The following is a 19800-nucleotide window of genomic DNA, read 5'->3' as shown; positions in this document are numbered from 1 at the left end:
GACCTCGGAGCAGAGAGTTATTCCATCCAGCTTTTCTGGATCGAAACAATGAAGTCCTTCAAGCATGATTTTTACATCATTAACCCAAAGGTCTGCAACAATAGGACCTTCTTCAGCTTCACCTCTAAACTTTGGTGCTCCTAAACCCTTCAACTCCTTCGCAACATTCATTCTTGGAGTTGAAGTAACTAAAGGTTGAAACGCATCAATACAGCGTCCAGTGTTCTGAAGAACACATCTTGATCACTTACAGGCACTCCAAGGGTGTCTGATCTTCACTCTGCCTGGCCAGGGTAGGTGAATTACTACTTTCAGCGGACCTATCATCTCCCGCTTCACTTCTAGAGCTACCATGTCCGAACATCTATAAAAAGATACCCATATCATTCTATCAAAACAACATACTATTATATCAGATCAGAAGTTTTCACTATTTTGTTGGCATGTATACTTTATAGGACACTCTAGACTTTGGTTTATGCCAAAAATCGACTAAGCTGTAGCTCTGATACCATTAAATGTAACACTCTTAACCCATATCTGACTCGAATATGAGTCCGAAGTGTCACATTGACTTTTCAAACTTTGACACTTAAAGAAAAATAGAGAAATTTTAACTTTCATTAAAACCAAATACATTAATTTACATAAAAGAGATCACAAAATACAAAATCGATCAGAGCATTCGTAATTAACCACTTATTACATGTCAACATTCTATACACAACCAAAATACCTACTTCTGATCTGATCTTTTAGTAGTGATGCTGTCCTTGCCGCCTCTATTACTGCTCCTCTTGATTCTTGGTACCTACGTGTAAATCGCTTGCACGCTAAGTCATAGACTTAATGAGGCATAATATAAAAATATATATGCATAACAATGCATTCATGAACATGAATTCTTTCTATCAGATCATGACATCTTTATTTGCATGCATCTACTTCACTATAACATATATGATAATAACATTCACATGTAAAACATATATTCTTAAAATAATTCTACTTTAATTGATCTTTGGATTGCCCGTATATTATTGAGAACAAAGATATGTGAGTACATAGAGGTTGTGCACTATGCTGTCACCACAGCTCGTATAATTCCCTCAAGGGGCACTGAATATTTGTCCCGAAGACCACTATGTCCCGAAGGACCACTGATTGTTCCGAAGAACCACTATGTCCCGAAAGACCACTGATTATCCCTCGACTCTTGGCATGCCAATTATACCTACATCTCTCATATTACATAACATGGGCTTAATTATAAGTACATATCTCATTTCATATATCTTTTATCACTATCCATGTAAACACATCAGTCACTTCACATGATTATTTCTCTTATTTCACATACCTGGAAAGATTCTCTGACAATTTCATTCTTTCATATAATATCATATTAAAGCATAAATGAATTATGCATGAAATCACTGTATCCAATATATATATATATGGATGCATATACATGAATATGAAATCATGAATTCAATTATAAGAGATAGACTTATCGTAAGTCTTATCTCCATACAATTCTATCTAGTTTGGCACTCACTTTGGCCTTGCTTGTTTTGACTTGATCCTAATCCTTTGTTTGTTCCGGAACGAAATTATGTTCCATATCTACATAGTAATACATTGATACTAATCAGTATACTAATTAATATATTCTTAACTATCACTCCTTAGGCTAATAAGAAAGTTATTTCCAACTTTTAATGAAGGTATGCATCGATGCACTATACCATGTATCGATGCATCCCTTAACGAGTGCATCGATGCACTATCTATGCACAGTGCATAAATCTCATTCGATGTTTGTATTTTAAGCAGGTGCATCGATGCACTCCTTATGCATCGATGCACTAATTACATTTGATGTTTATTTATTTGAGAGTGCATCGATGCACATTGAATGTGCATCAATGTGCATCAATGCACACAACCCAGAAATTGTATTTTAAGCCCGAAAATCATCAATTCTTCTCTCAATTCCTCTATTTTAAACCCCTATCATATCATTAAACCCAACCATCATTACTTAAACCAACTTATATCCATGAAAATCATCTTTAACCTCAAAATCATATCCCTCATATGTAATTCAAGAATCATACTCAAATTTCAATATGTTCTAAATACAATTCTAACACTTCATATTCCTTAATTAGCACGATGAAAAGTCAAATTCAACTTCAAATTCAACTTATCAACTATTTTCCATAAATTTATTTAAAAACCTATTTCCTTTAATCTCTTATAACTTCCTCACCTTATGGCTTTAAAGCAAATTAAGCTTTCCATAAGCTTAATTAGCATCTAAGGATCAAAACCAGACTTAAATTCCAACTAACAAACAACTTATGAGAAATCTCACCTTTGCTATGAGTTTTAACGTTGGGAGGAAAAAAGAGAAGAAGAGAATTCTGGAAGCTTATGTTTTATTTCCTTCTTTCCACGTGTAGCTAATATAAACATAAGAAATCTTAATTATTTTCCCTTACAAATGACCATTCTATCCTTCAATTCCATCTTCCTTGCAATTTAACCCTATACTAAATTACAACACTATTTAATCATTCTATTTTAATCACCAAATTCTGAAGTTTTATAATTTAGTCACTAACCCGATATTGAGGCTGTTACAAAACCCTAACTCGCCTTAGAGATAAATATATAGTTTCGACTAAAATGAGTAAGGCTTCATCGATAATATCATGCTAGGGTTCACGTTGAGAGGTATTACTTTAGCATTTTCACTGTCAGGTTTCTTACTAGAAGTAACCTAGAAATAATGTAGTAAACTCTGTTGATTATCGTATTAATTGGAAAATGTTAACATTAATTAAGGATAAGACATATGACTCCAAGATAGACCCAACCTTTAATCTTTCTTAAAAGCTTCACACTTATGAGTCTTATCGTCTTATCTTGTGCACCCATTTCTCATCACCAACTTTTGCTATATCATTTCTTTATTTTACCTTTTCATTACAACATTTCACACTCTTTAATATTTTTCCACAACATTCACATCACCTTGTTCATACCATTATATACTTTATTTGTTTATAATTTAAGTGCACATATTTTACTTAATTTACTTTAATCCCTATGGAGACGATACTCACTCATCACTTTATTACTTGTTCGACGTGTATACTTGCACAATCTGTGTATTATAGTACATCACACACGCAACAACTTCCCATCTTTTTCTTTTAAAGTCATAAACTACTTGAATCTTTTAAAGAGTTTGTCCATCTCTGCCTCTTTATCATCCTCTTCACTTGAGTCTTGATTACTCTTATTTGTGGACTTGAAGGTAATGCCTACCTCCTTTTCTTTTTGCCATTTTTTTATTCTTCTTGTTGTTTTATTTGGAGTCTCATCTCATAAGTGAGCAACAATCTGATAAGTTCATCAAGAGCGAGAATCTCTAAATCATTAGCTTCTTCAATAGTGATTGTCTTTTTTTCCTATTATATTGATAAGGAATAAAATATTTTTCTTACTACTTCTTCATTGGGATAAACTTTCCCAGAATTCTTAAGCTCATTGATGAAAGAAGTGACCAATCAGATATTATCTTTATGTTTTCATCAAGCTTCATCTTGAAGTTATCATAGTTGAGAGTGAGAATGTCAATCATGGACTTCTTCACTTGGTTAGTTCCTTCACGAGTCATCTTCAACTTGTCTGAAATCTCCTTAGCATTAGAGCATGAAGTTACTCTACTATATTCATCTGGGCCAAGAGAACAAAAGAGGATGTGCATGACTTTGACATTGAGTTGGGCTACCTTCCTATCTTCACTTCTCCACTCCGACTTATTCCTTGAAGATGAGAGAATCTTCAGTACTTACTTCTCAAATCAAAATATCAGTGGCTTAAATAAACAACGTCATCATATTCTTTTAATAGGATTAGTTAGCACCATTGAAGTAAGGAGGCTTTGTGATGGAGTGAGAATCCTCGAGGTAGTACGAGTCGAGGTTGAATTCATCTTCTTGGTTGAATCGGAAATTGATAGAGCGCTTCTAAGATCTTCACAAGGTTGTTAAACCGTCGATTATGACCCACTCTAATACTAATTGTTAACATTTATGAGGCTCTAAAGATCAATAAAAAGTGCCAAGAGTGAGTGAGTCAATCTTTTGAAAAACTTGGATGTAGAAGTAAAAGTATAGAAAATTTTACACAAAAACTTATAGTGTTCAACTTCCTCAATGAAATTTACATCCACTACCTTAGTTCTACACTAAAGATTTCTAACAAATACAAGAATTTGTTATTTCTTTTTCTAGGCTAAAGAGTAATATTTTAAATCTTTATATTTTCAAAGGCTAAGATAGAACCATTCTCCTTTTACAAATGATAAAAGATGTAAATAAGAAAATCTCACAAGGTAGTGTTTACAATATTTATGCTCACAAGAAAAATAATTAAAATATATGCAATGAGCTCAAACACTTATGTAGAAAAGAAAAAGAAAAATAAAGAATAAAAAGACTTTTCCCTTGATCTCTATTATTAGATAGGTGTTGTAACATTCTTCAAGTGTTTTGTGATGTTTTTATAAGTTGGAATGAGTTTGTGACTGTTTTTACCCATGGGGATATTTTAGAGTCGGTGACTTTATTTGTTGCAAAATAAAACTGCTCAGAACAAGAAGTCTCAATACTATCTTTTGGAGTATCAATATTTCTTTTATAATATTTAAATAAACTATTTGTTAATGACTATTGGGCTTGATCAGTATCGATACTAGGGTTTGTGGTATTGATACTACTATGTAAAGTAGTATTGATACTCCTAGAGTATCAATAGCAATTTTGTATTTTAGAATTTGAACAACTTAAAAAACAAAGGTAGTGCCAATACTACTATGGGAGTATTAATATTTCTCTTACCTTTGGCATCAGTACTGTAAGAACAATATCAATATTGTTCATGCAGTTTTGATACTTTAAGAATAGTATCAATACTACTTACCCATAAAAATATTTTGTATTCACATTCATATTTAATGGACTTTAAATTATTTTTGAAAGTTTTGAACAAGTTCAATCAAATCCAAAAAAAAAATTGCCCTTGATTTATTATATCAAAATATTGGTTCATCACAATTATTGTTGTCAATTTTCATTAAAAAAATATTGGTATGATACGTTAAAGTCATCTTTCCAAAACCCTAAATTTCTCAAACTAATTAGTAATGATCGTTGCATTACCACTATTTGACATTTTTCTAATCGTCATCTCTAAACACAACACTCACCATACTCAAGAGTTTCTTTATCTTTTAACGATCCTCAAACCATTCATCACTGTTATATCATTCAAGTCTTACGTATCAAAATCACGGTCAAACTAACCTCAAGCCATCATCACCAATTTAATTCGATCATTGTTCACAACCAAAACCACTAATAGCATAAGACAATAAATAACAACAAAAACATGAAAATAAGTAAAGAAAAACTATTAATCTCAGCCTTGTGTGAGTTTTTCGATGAATATAACGATCGCTAGTTGTCAACACCATTTTTTAACAAAATAAAAATTTTAGGGTACGACTTTTGAAAAGATGAAGGGAGTCGCCACCAATTAGTTTAAGGTCAGATTGGAACACCAAAAATGCTTAGGTCTACGAAAACCAAAATTGAGTTCGGGGGCACGGTTACTTAACCCGACGCCCGTAAAAACGACGCTTACTTAACCATGAATATTTTATCTCGACTTATGCATGTAATTAATGTATTTTTAGATTAATAATAAATTTTAATTTCTCGAGAATAAGTTCGAATTCTATAACGGCTAAGAGAATCAAAATTATACTCAAAAACCCTAAAAATTCATAAATTAATCTATGTAAAATTTTGAGGGTGAAGACTTTCATAGGTGATTTCGAGCATTCTCCAAAGTATAGAAGAATATTAAAAATTGATCACATTCAAGAAGACGCCTTGATTCTCATGAACCATGCTAAAAACTCAGAACTTGCAAATCTTTTAAATACCTCAAAATTTTCTAACGTCTAAGAAAAATTAGAAATATTTCTCAAATTCTGAAAATTTTCATGATATTGTTTTTATGGAAAAAAAATCAAAGATATGTTCTCTCGTTAAATAACCTCGAAATCCTCCGACGCCTAGAAAGATATCAAATGCCCAATTAATTAAAGAACATACCCCGTTTGAAATAATGTGGCAAAGTATTGAATATGTATGATACGTTTTTTTAATTTAAAAGCAAAGCATATGAGCACAAAAATGGTTCACTAACCATTCAAGATTCTAAAAATTAATATTCTCTAATCCTAATGTTGAGTACTAAATTCTCTAACCAAATTTCTAACACCTAAAATAAAAGAAAAGAGTTATGAACTAGGAATAATTTGAAAGGCTCTAACTTATTCAACATCTAGAACAAAAGAGAACCTCTTTAAATATCTTATTTTACTTTTTACAAAGATAATTGATAATAATAGATGGCTTTTATAAAAAAACAGAATAAATTCAAAAGAATTTTTGGTTTGCCTAACGTATAAGACAAATCGTATTCTCCTCAAATCTATTCATAAAATAATGATTAATATTGTATGTTAAACAAAAAACGAAATCAAGAAAATTTAGCTTACCTAACGTCTAAGACAAGGAAAATTCCTCGCTGTTCATTTTCATTTCACGTAAAAAGGAGACGCATGAGTATTTTTTTTATCCAATTTTTTTTTAGAAATCGTAACGATCTCAATACTTACTAACAAATACACATAAGTATCATAAAATACTTAAAAGAGCATAATATTTAATAATGAGTAAAAAAGGGAAAAAATAGAAGAAAACGTTATGTTTGCAACTAACATTCTTATAGGTTAAGGTGAACAAAAGTATATACGTAAAACTATACATAGATTAAATGTAGGTAACAATTAGACGTAGGATAAAATGTGATGCATAATGCGAAAAGGAAGTCTTTGCTTTTAATTTTTATTAAGATTTGATGAGAATGAAAGTTTTTCAATGAGTTTGAACTTATGAAAAGAAAGGGAAAAAGAAAAAGATTTGTAGTTTGGTGATCTTTTCGATCGAAAAAATCATCAAATGTTGATAAAGATGACAACAAATAAAAAAGATGACTTTGATATGTCGTGTCAATATTTTTTAACGATAACTGATGACAGTGATCGTATTGAAAGCAAATAAAAAGATTTAGTGATTGCATTAGAAATTTTAAAATTTCATGACCAAAATACAATTGTTATAAAAGTTTTGGGGACCATTTATACGGTTAGGCTAAAAATAAATTACATGGTATATATTTTATCACACTCCTATGTGAGTAAAATATTATATTTTATTTGAAAATCTTTTTGAGAAATAATTATAGTTGAATGGTAACATTATTTGTATGTATTTACTAATGTTATGTTAATTTTGGGCAATGAAAATATAATTATTTTATTTAAATATTATATAAAAAAGTAAAAATATCATATATCATAATACTTTTTATAACAAGATTAAGTAACCTTTAATAAAAAAATTCAAAATTTTAATTAAATTAACATTTGATTTACCTATCATATTAACTCAATCAAAAGTTTAAATAACAAAAAGACATGTCTCTAAAATGGTTGTTTTAATATAACTTTTAAAATTTATTTATGAATCCACTCTTTCTCTTTTTCATCATATACATTTTTTATTATAAGTTTCCTTTTTTTTAATTATATACAATTCAACACACAGGAAAGGGCATATAAATATAAGGGTATAAATTTAACTCAAATTTGATAGATTTTGACATGAATTAATGAGATTATTTTTTAAAATATGATTCAAATCGAATTTTATAAAGGATGAGTTTAGGGTGAAAATCTTTTGATCCGACTTGAAATATTAATATATTTTTCTACACATTTAAAGATAATTCTATAATATATTTTGATATATCTTTTCATTTAGGTGGTCTTTAATTTGCCGAACAAAAGCATAATTTTTAATATATATATATATATATATATATATATATATATTGGTCGGCATGGGTTTAATCTAAGTTTTTATTTCAAATTTAAGTTAAGTTTTAAATTAGATAAAATCTCTTAAATTAAGTTGAGTGAAATTCAGATAGAGTTAAATAAAATCTCTTAAATACATGTATACTTATTTAAGACTTGTATCAATTTTATTAATCAATTTAATTTTTTTTTAATTTTGTTTAACTGGTGACGATATCGATTTTAATGATGGTTACTGCCCGTCGGTTATATTTTTTTTATAAAAAATAACCTCAGTGACCGAAAATGCCTTATAATAAACGAGTTTGACCAACTTTTTTTCGATTTGCCAAAATGACCAACAAATCGCAATGCGATCTCTAAATCGCAACGCGATCTCCAGTATCGCAAATCAGTTCGCAACGCGATCTCCAATATCGCAAATCAATTTCCAGATTTGCAACGCGATTCTGACTATCGCAACGCGATTTTCCAAATTTACGTTAGTCCAAATTCGTTGCGATTTCTTAAGAATTTTCTCTAAAAATATAGTATCCGCGCGGACGTGTCGAAGACACGTATGACCACGACCACGACCACGACCCCACCCGACTCAAGATGGGACGGGACGGCGGCGGCGGCGGTGCGCGAGAGTCCCCCTTGTTCTCTTCCACTCAACAAGGAAGTGGAAAATCCAAGCCTTAAATAACCATTCCCAATAGTGTTTCCAATACTATGTGGATTGAGCATTGCAAACACTTGAGAATCTTTTACACTATCGCAACACATTCTTTATTGTTTCAAACTAAGATCTTACAAATGGCTTGGGAATCTTTTACACTATCGCAACACATTCTTTATTGTTTCAAATTCCACGTGAATTTAGAATAGTTAAAATGTAAACTTATTTTGGATTTTTCACTATAGCAACACTTTTTCACTATCGCAACAACACGTTTTTCAAACTCTCGCAACACATTTTAACTATCGCAACACATTTTTCAAAATCGCATTGCGAATCTGGATATTCGCGTTGCGAATTTGGAAACTGAGTTGAAAAATTAGAGTTCGCGTTGCGATTTTGTTGGTCATTTTGGCAAATCCAAAAAAAGTTGGTTAAAACGTATATTATAAGGTATTTTCGGTCACTGAGGTTATTTTCTCTTTTTTTTATTTATTTTTTTAGTTTTTTAATAAGAATAATTATGTCTTTGTGACATGTTCTATGCCTTTATGACACATTTATCTCTGTTTTGTGGCATGTTTTCTCTGTCTTTTAATAGCTTACGGTTTTTTGTCATTATTTTTGTCAATCTTTTTTCTCATAGTTGGATTTGATATCGTCACGATTGATCAAGATGGCGATTATTTGTTATATGATGATCTTTCATTCTTTGAACGCTTGGACTTATATGTATACGCGTTTTGCGTTCGTGGGTAGTTTTCTCATGTCGCTTGACTCCGATATGCGATTTGTCGGTGGTCTTTCAGTAGTTTCATCCCATTTTTTGGCCCGTTTACCGATGTAATTAGATTTATTCATATCTTAATTTTATTCAAGTTTTTAGTTAGGCTTTTTAACATTCTCCTTATTTGGTCATTATGTAATCTAGGTGACTAGTTTTTGTCTCAATGGTAATAGAAAAATGTCATAATTATATTTTAGATTTACGGTTATACTTGTAAATCTTCGTTGTAATTTTGAATATTTTCTATTTTTAATAAAACTAACTATTTTCTATCAAAAATAAAAAATAAAATCTCTTAAATTAAGTTGAGTGAAATTCAGATAAAAAAAATTCTTCTCAAATCAAATTAGCTGAAAATCTGATCCAACCTATATAATTACCACCCCTATATAAATTATATATATATATATATATTTAATACTATAAATGATTATAAAGTATTATCTATTCATAATATCTCTTAATTATTGATAATATATATCTTGTAATATAACTGTTTAAATCTAAAATATTTCAGGAGAATAATACTTCTTTTAATTATTGAGATTCTTGATTGATTCTGATAATTTTATATTTTATATTAAATCAAAAAATATAAAAATGTTACGATCACAAATTGTTTTAGAAAAAAATACAATCATAAGATTTGAAAAAAATATAATTATATGATAAAATGAGTTTTTAATGACTCGAGAAAATTTCTCTTACTAGAGTACTAAAGAAATTGAATTAAACTAATTATTGATATAATACTAGTTTATTTAATTTTCATTATTAAAATAAAAAATTAAATAGATTAACAAATTAAACTGAATTCATAATAGAATTAGTAGAAAAAAGATTGAATAAACCAAAAATTCTAGTGTTAATAGTACCGGAAACAATAATTCTATACCTATGAGGGTGGGTTTTTTAATAGAGAAATCTCCTCAAGTCGGTCCGGTTTTGTAAAGATTTCGACGGATCGGCCTAAAGCCATTAAAATCCACCTAGTATCAAATCCTTTTCTTCTTCTCCTTCTCCTTATTTATTTATTTATTTACATATTTTGTTTTTCAATTATAACTTTCCGATTCTCTTTCTCCTCTGTCTGCCTTTTCTTCTCGCTCGTGGGTTTATTTCCTTTAAATTCAATATACTTTTTCCTCTTTATTCTCTGCTCTTTGTTGGTTTTTATTCTTTTTTACTTGATCAAACCCTATATTCAATTATTTGGCATATAAAATTTTCCTTTCTGGGGGTTGTCCTTTGATCTCAAAACTGTGTTATTTGCTGCTAAATACGTTGGGTTTTTTTTAAGGTAAGAAGTTGGTCAGTTTCCTTTAAATTTAATTAGGGTTTTGTTGTATTTCCCCCATTTTTTCTAATATTATTTCAATGCAAAGGTTTTGACCTCTTCCGGGTAACTTAATTCATGATTTGATACGATTACTAGTTCTTCTTTTTCTACTGTGCTAATTTTCTGTTTGTTCTCTTTTGTTTTTGGTGAAATATAGGGATGATGATGAAATGATGAATCAAGCTACGAATACGCAAACCTTAGCATCAGTTGACCCGAATTCTGTTGAGGTAATTTCCCTGTTTTCGTTGTTTCGAGAAAATGCTACAATGGCTAAAGAAGTTGATTTAGGTAATGGGTTTGGTTAATAAAGTATCGAGATTGAATACTAAAGTTAATAAATTAATAAAAGTCTTTCTTACGAATTTGCTTTGGATTTTCGAAATTGAAAATCAAAGATTGTAGTAAACTAGTGATGGAAGATTCTAAGTTGTTTAGTTAGATTTTAGTTCTTTAGGTAATATTGTGGTGGATAGTGTTGCTTGCTGTAGTTACTTTAGAATTGGATGACAAAGGTGTTGAAATAAAAAATTGAAGGTGGTAACATAGCTTGCGGTTAGGGTTGAAGTGTTATGTTAGGTTATTCTCCTTAAGCATTTTTGAAACAAGGACTGTTTGCGTTGTGAATTGGGTTTGGATATAGAATTCATTCAAACATTAAAGGGTTTCATAATCTTGGTTTAAAGACAGTGCTATTGTTTGCAATGAATTCAGTTTGTAGTTACAGAACTGTTTAGTACGGTTTTGGATCTTTAGGCTTTCATGCGAGGCAGAATTTGTTTGTTGTGAACTAGGTTGGTTTACAGTTGTAGAAGTATGGAAATCATGAACATGAAAACATTATTTGTAATGAATACCGGGTTTGAAGTTTGTAAGAGGTTTATATAGGTTGTGGAATTTTCTTGTTGTGAATTGGGTTTAAGTTTACATCAACGTTTTTTTTTTTGAAAAAGCACAGGTTTTTATGTGGTGGCTGGTTTGATTTGTGCTTACTACATCCGTGTTAATGGCATCTTTTAAAAGTAGTCTGATTTGGTAGAACTTTATATTAGATAACTTATTTACTTTCATATTAATTGGCTTCTGATTCTGTAATTTTGGTTGGTTCATGCCTTCATATGACGTTCATTAACTTTTGTTTCTTTTTTCTCAGAATCGGTATGTTGTTAATGCAAGTCAAGGCCAGACGTCTTTATATGTTCCCACTACAACTGGTTCGGAAGCTGCATTATGGAACATGTATAGGGTAGATAATCACTCTGCAGAAAATGGAAGTTTTTCAAATTCCACTTATCCCCATGTCCAGCACAGTGAGCCATCCTCAAGAACTGTCCAGGATGGGTCTAATGCAGCCTCACTTTCTACTTCATCGAGCGTAGGAGTGACAAATGCACAACCTGACTATAGTGCCTATACTTCATACTCAAATTCTGCTGATCCTTATTCACATGGGAGCACAGGTTACCAAGGTTACTATAGTGGTTATCAGCAACAACCTAACCCATCTTACTTTCAGCCAGTAGGAGCATATCAAAACACAGGTGCTCCATATCAGCCTATTTCCTCATTTCAGAATACAGGGTCTTATGCTGGGCCTACAAGTTATCCAAGCACTTACTACAATCCTGGTGATTATCAGACAGCTGGAGGTTACCCAAGTAGCAGTTACACTCATCAGACTACCACATGGAATGGAGGCAATTATGCAAATTATGCTACTCACCACCACCACCAGTATTCAAACTACCCTCCAGATACAAGTGGGGCTTATGCTGCCGGTAATGCAGATGCAAATTCATTGCATTATCAGCAGCAGTACAAGCAGTGGGCTGATTACTACAATCAGACGGAAGTTAGTTGTGCTCCTGGAACAGAAAACTTGTCTGTTGGTAGTGCTTCCACTCAACAGTCTCAGGTGTCTCAGATTCCTGGTTTTAGTGGTGGATATCCCACTTCAAACAGTCAAGCCCCTACAACTTTTGCTCCACCTTGGGGGCCAGAGTCCAGTTCATCTCAAACACCTTTGTCACAGGTTTGAGTTTGTGTTGGATGCATGGTCCAGGATTAGCTGATTTCATGTATAGTTATGACTTGTTTGAGTTATCTGCTAATCTTAATGTGTGCATTCTGTCATTGTTATTATTTGTTTATGTTTGTGCCTTTGCTGTATTATATATTGAAGGTGATTATTTGAAGTGTGTTTTTGCACGTTTACTTATGTTTCTATTTTGTTGGATTTGATGTACAATATGATAGGTGCACTATTTTGTGTGTGATCCCTGTTGATAAATTTGATGGGATATATATTATACCCTATTTGCTATCTTCTACATATTTAGGTAATGAATTTTGGATGCTTCCACCAGGTAAGATTTCATTTCTGTGAAGATTAAGGGTTTTGGAAGTTTATAAAATATACTTTCTTTCTTTGAAACTAATCAGAGCATGCTATGAATGCTGTATTGGGGAAAGTTCGTTTCAAAGTTACACCAACATTTTGCCTCTCTGTGGTAAAATTGGGACCGTTATTACTTTTAAATCTAACAATTCATTAGGTATTAACTCACTGTTCTGACTTTAAAACATTATACTACTAGCATTATTGTTTTTAGTGGATGATGTTTTAATGGTGTATAATCTATTGAATCACAATATGTTTATCCATGTTGTTATGATGTAAATATGATTATTTCAAATTCCTCAGTTCTTTCAGTGTCACCAGCTTGTATCAGTGAGCAGTTTTAGGTAGTAAGTTTCTTAATGCAAACCAAGGGTTTTTAGTTTTAACAGTAATAATGATCCCTATATTGTGTGTTGTATGGTTTGCTTGCTTGCTTATGCCATGTATGCTTATTGTGATAATACCGCTGATTCTATTGCTTGCTCTACTTTGCTTGAAGTTATTTAATATTTTAGTTAAATCAATACTCCTGAATTAGAAAGCAATTAGTATCCTATATGGTACACCCAGATGCAAGGTAGGTTTCATGGTATAGTTGGGAGGAAAAATGATAACTTTATTTACTTATCATATTACAGCACATCATGAATTGTATCATGCACTTCTTGTTGCTGTACTGCATGTTAGTAGTATCTTCTTTGGATGATTATTACTTAATTTCTTTTTCATCTTTTTGTGCACATTTTGGTCAGCCTGGTGCAACAGTCACTGGTGCTTATGATAGTTACCTGACACATGGGGCTCCAAGTTTTCAAAATCAGCATCCTAGTCCTGTACAACCACATTTTGTGAAGCCTTTGGATTCAAAATCTTCATATAGTAACTTTCAGGAACAACAGAAAACTGCTTGCCCTCAACCTCCCAATTTACAGTCTCCCGTGGCTCAGTTGGCACCTCAAAATTACCAACCACCTGCACAAATTGTTCAATCTTCAGAGACGCAGAGGGTAAGCAAACTGCAGATTCAAACAAATCCCAGAATTGCCTCTAATTTACCATTGGGTTTGCCGAATATGGACAAAGAGGGTTTTAACAACAGTGCAATAGCAAAACCTGCTTATATAAGTGTTTCCCAGCCAAAATCCAGTGAAAAAGTGTTGTCCAATGATGCAGCTGATTCTGTATTCAAGGTGAGCTTTCTTATTTGATTGCATATTTGTTTTTCTTTGGAATTAAGTAAACAACGTAGAATTATCCTACTACAACTTTCTCTGTGAAAATGAGGCGAGTAAGAAAGTTGCTTTCTGCCAACTAGGTTGAGCATCTGCACAAGAGTACCTGAATTATATATATCTTGTCTAATCTGAATTTCTTTGTTGCCTAAAGTTCTGCAAACTATATCACGCCATTAGTGGCATAGTTTTATATATAAGAGTTGATGATTTAATGTTACCGGATTTGACAGCATAGTGAAGGTATTTTCATGCAACTAGAAAAATTTGAATGCTAGTAGTCTGCAAGTCAATGTTGGCGGGCCCCATTCTAGTTGTTCTATATGCCAAATATGGTGATGGATGCCTAGGAAATACTGTATACAGTTCTGAACCTGTTTTGTTTGAATAATGCTTGGGGTAGCTTTGCTGTGTCTGTAAATCATATGGGATGTTATCATTGGATGTTATCATATTGTTGAACTAATGTTGTTTTAAAATATTTTTATGTATACATATTTTTAAGTGTTTACTGAACCATATGTTTTATATGCTCATCCATTATTTTGTGGTAGTCTTGTTAATCATTTAAGCTGCGATCTTCCTTTCTATATTTGGCTCTAATATGGTTTAACTTGCTTGATTATGCAGTGCTGAATTAAAATACACCTTATCACCAATATGGTGGAATGATTTAGGCTTAAATTACTTCTGGAAATTGTTCTTATATTCTACAGTCTTTAGATTGTATAGTTCACTTCAAGCACTCTTAATTGCCTCCTCCTCCGCATAAAAAAGACCTATATCATGGTTTAGGTATGGCAGATTTTGGAACAACAATTAATGGTTGCTTTGTTGCTTGCAGAATGGCGTGTTCCCCAAATCATTAAAGAATTATGTTCAAAGGGTATTGTCTCAATGTAAGGATGAAAAGCAATCAGCAGCTTGCCAGGAAATCATGAAGGAGGTGAGGTTATTTTTTTAAATAAAATTTTGGTAGCTGTCATTCAAAATTATATGCAAAATGACTTCCCTTCTCATGCCATGGTAATCAAACACTCTTTAAAGAGCTTGGGTTAATGAATTCTTAAATGCTCGTAATTACAAATTATTTAAATGAAATTTATTTGAGTGTCCACTACTGCAATTGTATCTTTACAACTGGACAGAGCAAGGAGGCTAACTTGAATCTTGGATGGCTTATAGCCACTGGGCTGACATTCTCTTGCTGACTTCTTATATTTGTGACTATAGCATTTAAAAGTGGATATTGGGTCCACTGGAAAGGAAGATTGAGATCAATGATTCATGTGCCTGGCCTTATGGACTGAATTTTTACAACTTTTTAATCTCCTACACATATGCTATTATATTTTTAACGCTGATTTGTTAGATGTATATTTGGGGATATTTTGAGTTAGTTGAGTTCATTTTTATCTTTTTATTATTCTACTTGGAATCGCTGTATGCTCTTCTATATTTTGCTGGATTCATATTAGTATTAACTTTGTCCTTCACCACCTACTGTCCCCTTTCAGATAATTACCAAGGCAACTAGTGATGGTACGATTCATACACGAGACTGGGATGCCGAGCCTCTCTTCCCAATACCAAATACAGATATGGCTGATAAGAAGTATTCAATTCCAGTTCCCCACCAGTGCTTGACTTTGTGGCTTGCTTTTATCTTGAATTATATGGCTTTGTTTTGTTTCTAGTAAATAATTTGTTATGCCTCAATTCTCACGCCTCTTCCTTTCGTTTTTTTTATCTTCTCACAGCAATTCACAAAATCCAACCCCTTTTTCTTCATTTCCGAAGTACAAGAAGAGTCCAACTAAACGGTCCAAGAGTAGGTGGGAGCCTCTATTGGAGGAGAAGCCAGTTGACAAATTGAGTTCTCTGAACAATTTTGCTGCAAAATATAGTAGCCGAATTCATCTCGATGAAAAGGACAGAAAGGTAGCATTTAATTCCATTGAATTTGTTCTTTTGTTGCTGTTCTGTGTTAGGATTTAAGCATTTTTCCCCATAAGGATTTAGTATTATCATTGATTCTTAAGGCATTGCACTTATGCTCCAGATAATTTAACAGGCTTTCTTCATTGAACAAACTATTGTGCAGCCTACAGGAGCAAATTTTGAGGTGAAGTCTGATATTATGAAAAAGATTAGGTTTCCTCAGATGGAGCTGAAATCTGCTAGTAAAACTTTCCAGAGACAAGTAAAGAGACAGCGTCTTGCTGATGCAAGTGCTGCTGATAATGGTGATGCTTCTAGTGATAGTGACAAGGAGCAAAATTTAACAGCATATTATTCTGGTGCTATTGCACTTGCTAATACTCCAGAGGAGAGAAAGAGACGTGAAAACCGTTCCAAGCGTTTTGAGAAAGTGCAAGGTAATCGAGCAGAAAATAATCACTTTAAGGCCAGAAATGCTGGCACTGGAAATCTATATGCTAGAAGGACTACTGCTTTGGTGCTTAGCAAAAGCTTTGAAGATGGTGGCAGCAGGGCTGTTGAAGACATTGACTGGGATTCACTAACTGTGAAAGGAACATGCCAGGAAATAGAGAAATGTTATTTGCGTCTTACTTCTGCTCCAGATCCCTCCACTGTAATCATCGATATTTCATTTTATTGTTGTAATCCATCTTTTGAAATATTTAAAAAGAATGATGCCATATTTGCATATATTTTTAGCATCCTCGTTGATTTACAGGTAAGACCGGAAGAAGTTCTGGAAAAAGCTCTGCTTATGGTTAAAAATTCCCAGAAGAACTACCTTTGTAAGTGTGATCAGTTGAAGTCTATACGCCAAGACTTAACTGTCCAAAGAATTCGTAACCAGCTAACAGTAAAGGTATATCTGTAATCTGATGCATAACCCTGTCTCTGGGAAAATAAAGTAGGATCATGTTGATGTGGATGGGTTTCTTTTCTAAAACTGATATTTCCTGGACATCATACTGATTTTCATGTTTAATTTCACTGATAATCAGGTTTATGAAACTCATGCTCGGTTTGCATTGGAAGTTGGGGACCTGCCTGAGTATAACCAGGTTTGCACTTTAATACAGTGTTATAATTTCTTTTTTGGAATAGCTTTTGTTTACCTGCTTTTATTAACATGTGTAACATATAACAGATGGTTTGTTGGTGGGACTAAATTCCGTCTTTTCATAATCATTTTGTTTTCAGCTCGTGTACCAGATGCGTCTGAATGCTTGACACCAAACTAGCACTTAGATTTGTTTGCCAAGCTAAATTAACATATTGTGCTTTTACAAAAGTGCATATAAAGCAAACGGCTAAAGTACTGAAAGAGCCCTCATCCTTCTTTGTAATTGTACTCGATTAAGCCCTCTATGTATTATTTTTGTTTTAATTTAACCCATTTTCTCATGAGAAAAGTAAAAGAAATCTGTTACACATAGGGTTTAACTACAAAAACATAATATTTTAAGGGCTTTGGTAGATAAAAATTGTACTTTGAGGGTTTAATTGCGCAAAAATAACATGTTAATGTGTTATTCAGTATGCTCATCTTGAGAACTTGGAAATGTACAAGGGCTTTTAAAGTATTTAGCCTAAAACACATATGGACACTAATGATTAGTGTGTATGGCTATTGTATGAATCATTAGCATGCTAATTTTATTTCTTTTGGTGACATCGTTGGTTGTCAAGTAATGCCTAATAATGTAGCTGATATTACTGTAGCCTGATCATATTGATTAGTCTCTAGATGATTTTATGGTTGATAAAATTATGCACATTTGTGAAGATGGCTAACTTTGGCTTTACATAAAAAAATGTGTTTCAGTTTAAAGGTTCGAGTAAAAAGTTCACCATAAGTTTATCGTTAGTGTCAGAAAGTTTTGGATGTAATGCCATTTTAAGTCGGCTGGCGCTAAGCGTCAACATCTTGAAAGATTTGGCAACTGGAATTTGTTGCAAAGTGGGATATAATGAATTTAAATATATGAGGATATGTTTTACTATTCTACATTTGTAATCATATTTACTTTCCTTTTTCCTCCCATGGGTTCAGTGCCAATCACAGTTGAAAATCCTTTATGCTGAAGGAATCGAGGGTTGCCATATGGAGTTTTCTGCTTATAATTTACTTTGTGTTATAATGCACTCAAACAACAACAGAGATCTCTTATCATCAATGTCGAGGTTAGTTCTGTTGCTTATTGATACATGATTTTTCCCTTGATTTCTTCAATGTCAGTTATTCTTGATGCTATGAATATTGACACAAAAGATCCTATCGCTTCCGATTTCCAGGTTATCTGATGAAGCAAAGAAGGATCAAGCTGTTAAGCATGCACTTGCAGTTCGAGCATCAGTGACTTTGGGAAATTATGTCTTGTTCTTCAGATTATACAAAACGGCACCTAACTTGAACGCATGCCTTATGGGTAAACTGTATTCTTTGGGTTATCTCAATGCTAGAACTGATTGCATATATCAAAGGGAATGCTAAGGTTTTTCTTTCATCTGTTCTTTTTGCAGATCTGTATGTTGAAAAAATGCGGTATAAGGCTGTAAGCTGCATGTCTCGATCTTATCGTCCTCACGTTCCTGTTTCGTACATTGCTCAGGTGCTGGGCTTCAGCAGTGGTATGCCTACAAATGAAGGAAGTGATGATAAAGACTCTGATGGATTGGAGGACTGTGTTGACTGGTTAAAGGCACATGGTGCTTCCCTAGTTGCAGATAGTAATGGAGAGATGCAACTTGATACTAAGGTACCGATAACCTCATCATATTAGCCTTTCGATAATTAGCAATATCCCATTTTAAGTTGACCTTGGGTGTTTGGCTTTTGTATTGCATGTGTATTTTCTTACTTAACCGATACAGGAAAGTTTGGGTATATTTACTCTAACTGGATATTGTTGTTCTTAATGTGCAGGCTTCATCTTCAAGTCTCTTCATGCCTGACCCTGAAGATGCCGTTGCCCATGGCGATGCTAGTCTAGCAGTTAACGATTTTCTGACACGGACATCGTCGTAGCCGAGTTTAATTTGTACTCTTAAAGTGTATCTGAAAGCATTTGTGAGATGATTCAAGTGGGATGCCTTTTCCATCTGCAGTTCAATCTGTAAGTGGGAACAATTCCGAGAAACAGAGTGGCGAATCTGACAGGAGGCTGACGATATTTCTTGTACCCTACAAGACAGTAAGATCACAGTTGTATACCATGGAATTCTAATTCAAAAGAAAAAATTCTCATTTTCAGGAAGGAGATGAGGAAAATTCATTAGGACGTTTGATATATGAATGCCTTACATGTTGGATAGACCTGTCTATGGATAAATTTGGATTGGGATCGGGTTAAGCCGAGGATGCCCGAAAA

The 19800-nt window shown here is 32.8% G+C and overlaps 1 protein-coding gene across 1 annotated transcript; it reads left to right on the top strand.

The window, feature by feature from the left end:
* Positions 1-10523: 10523 nt before the first annotated feature.
* LOC120115458 (SAC3 family protein A-like) lies at positions 10524-19506 on the top strand. Its single transcript, XM_039136179.1, has 14 exons — positions 10524-10777; positions 10974-11046; positions 11970-12848; positions 13970-14407; positions 15294-15395; positions 15967-16064; positions 16210-16390; positions 16554-17045; positions 17151-17291; positions 17431-17490; positions 18483-18613; positions 18725-18858; positions 18953-19188; positions 19356-19506. Exons 2-14 carry the CDS (start codon positions 10987-10989, stop codon positions 19455-19457), a joined length of 3054 nt encoding a protein of 1017 aa, XP_038992110.1. The 5' UTR covers positions 10524-10777; positions 10974-10986; the 3' UTR covers positions 19458-19506.
* The last annotated feature ends 294 nt before the right edge of the window (positions 19507-19800 follow it).

Source organism: Hibiscus syriacus, unplaced genomic scaffold (genome assembly GCF_006381635.1).
Source record: "Hibiscus syriacus cultivar Baekdansim isolate YM2019G1 unplaced genomic scaffold, ASM638163v2 tig00110264_pilon, whole genome shotgun sequence".
In the NCBI taxonomy this organism is placed as follows: domain Eukaryota; kingdom Viridiplantae; phylum Streptophyta; class Magnoliopsida; order Malvales; family Malvaceae; genus Hibiscus; species Hibiscus syriacus.
This window is presented reverse-complemented; position numbering and strand designations above follow the sequence as displayed.

Bases quoted from the DNA above. Each gene is read 5' to 3' on its own strand.
- LOC120115458 (XM_039136179.1), top strand. From the start codon at position 10,987: ATGATGAATCAAGCTACGAATACGCAAACCTTAGCATCAGTTGACCCG. The intron at 12,849-13,969 runs GTTTGAGTTTGT...CATTTTGGTCAG, and splicing joins CTCAAACACCTTTGTCACAG to CCTGGTGCAACAGTCACTGG. The intron at 19,189-19,355 runs GTACCGATAACC...CTTAATGTGCAG, and splicing joins AGATGCAACTTGATACTAAG to GCTTCATCTTCAAGTCTCTT.